This window comes from Penaeus monodon, chromosome 34, assembly GCF_015228065.2.
Source record: "Penaeus monodon isolate SGIC_2016 chromosome 34, NSTDA_Pmon_1, whole genome shotgun sequence".
Taxonomy (NCBI): Eukaryota; Metazoa; Arthropoda; class Malacostraca; order Decapoda; family Penaeidae; genus Penaeus; species Penaeus monodon.
The window spans coordinates 5,852,937-5,855,261 of record NC_051419.1 but is presented as its reverse complement, the minus strand read 5'-3'; the positions used below and the strand labels follow the sequence as shown (position 1 = coordinate 5,855,261).

The 2,325-nt window shown below is 35.7% G+C and overlaps 1 protein-coding gene across 1 annotated transcript in view; it reads left to right on the top strand.

Moving 5' to 3' along the window:
- Nucleotides 1–2,325, top strand: part of LOC119594538 (hemicentin-1-like) — a gene marked incomplete in the record, with an annotated part of 42,784 nt that overhangs the window by 12,558 nt on the left and 27,901 nt on the right. The window contains 2 exon segments of the mRNA XM_037943570.1: nucleotides 1,597–1,720; nucleotides 2,031–2,188. Coding sequence (XP_037799498.1) covers nucleotides 1,597–1,720; nucleotides 2,031–2,188 — 282 coding nt within the window.

The window sequence follows — 2,325 nt, the reverse complement described above, 5'->3', positions numbered from 1 at the left end:
ATCCACATTTTGATAGGTCTTTTTTTAGAGCCTTGTAAGTTTACTCCTTATTTGAAATATCCAAAGATAAAGTTCTCACAAAGCTTACCCGATCACTTATCTAACAACTCTAATTACTTATCCAATTTATCCAACAGCTTTTCCAATCACTTATCCAGCAGTTTCTCCAATCATTTGTCCTGTAACATCTCCAATCACCATCAAACATATCCAGTCACTTATCCAACAACTTGTCTAATGACTTATCCAATAACTTATCCGACATTTTCTCTAATCATTTATCCAATATATTTTCTAATAATTTATCCAACATATTCTCCAATCATTTATCCAACATATTCTCTAATCATTTATCCAACATATTCTCCAATCAATTATCCAACATATTCTCCAATCATTTATCCAACATATTCTCCAATCATTTATCCAACATATTCTCCAATCATTTATCCAACATATTCTCTAATCATTTATCCAACATATTCTCTAATCATTTATCCATCATATTCTCCAATCATTTATCCAACATATTCTCCAATCATTTATCCATCATATTCTCTAATCATTTATCCAACATATTCTCCAATCATTTATCCAACATATTCTCCAATCATTTATCCAACATATTCTCCAATCATTTATCCAACATATTCTCCAATCATTTATCCAACATATTCTCCAATCATTTATCCAACATATTCTCCAATCATTTATCCAACATATTCTCCAATCATTTATCCAACATATTCTCCAATCATTTATCCAACATATTCTCCAATCATTTATCCAACATATTCTCTAATCATTTATCCAACATATTCTCTAATCATTTATCCAACATATTCTCCAATCATTTATCCAACATATTCTCTAATCATTTATCCAACATATTCTCCAATCATTTATCCATCATATTCTCTAATCATTTATCCAACATATTCTCCAATCATTTATCCAACATATTCTCCAATCATTTATCCAACATATTCTCTAATCATTTATCCAACATATTCTCCAATCAATTATCCAACATATTCTCTAATCATTTATCCAACATATTCTCCAATCATTTATCCAACATATTCTCCAATCATTTATCCAACATATTCTCTAATCATTTATCCAACATATTCTCTAATCATTTATCCAACATATTCTCTAATCATTTATCCAACATATTCTCTAATCATTTATCCAACATATTCTCCAATCATTTATCCAACATATTCTCTAATCATTTATCCAACATATTCTCTAATCATTTATCCAACATATTCTCCAATCATTTATCCAACATATTCTCCAATCAATTATCCAACATATTCTCTAATCATTTATCCAACATATTCTCTAATCATTTATCCAACATATTCTCCAATCATTTATCCAACATATTCTCTAATCATTTATCCAACATATTCTCCAATCATTTATCCAACATATTCTCTAATCATTTATCCAACATATTCTCTAATCATTTATCCAACATATTCTCCACTTATCCAACAACTTATCTAACCCTGTATCCCCACTTATCCAATAACATACCTCAGAAAAAGCAATATTCCCCAAGTTATCATGGCACCTTCCTCGCAGGTGAGGGCCGGGGGTCGGGAACTACACCTGCGCAGGGTACGTGAAGGTGATGGGGGCGCCTTCACCTGCATCGTGATGAACAGCGCGGGACAGGATACCCTCACCTACACACTCACTGTACAGGGTATGTGTGTGGTTCAGTTCGTATTAATGTCATGTGGTCACTGTAGGCTTGGGTTGGTGTTGAGTAAAATGTAGTCTGTAGATTTAGAATGTTAGATGAGATAAATGAAGAGGAGAATGTATGGGGTGAAATAAGGTGTAAGTAAAATGGAATAGGATATAATGTGTAAGATATTGGGTATTTTGTGTCACGCGAATGTTATCTGGATATAGATCTTTCAGAGAATAATGTCTATCGGATTACTAAAATCACCCAGGAAGTAATTTTTCATATCAGAATGACAAGATAAACACGCCTCCTTATCTCGCAGTCCCGCCCGTGATCCAGCGCGCCAACGTGAGGCGACAGGTGGTGGGCGTGGCGGGCCAGTCGACGGACCTGCTCTGTGAGGCGTCGGGTAACCCCCCGCCCACGCTGGCCTGGACGCGAGGCAACACACTCATCACCCCGGAACACCCTCATTACCAGGTCGATTGGCCATTCCCGGGCGCTTGATTGTGTGATTGTATAATGCATGTCAGTCGCGTTTGATTTCTATGGCTGTATAATGCATGCTAATCGAGGTCTCGGTTGGGTTCCAGGGATTGCGGTCTTGGCGATGCGTC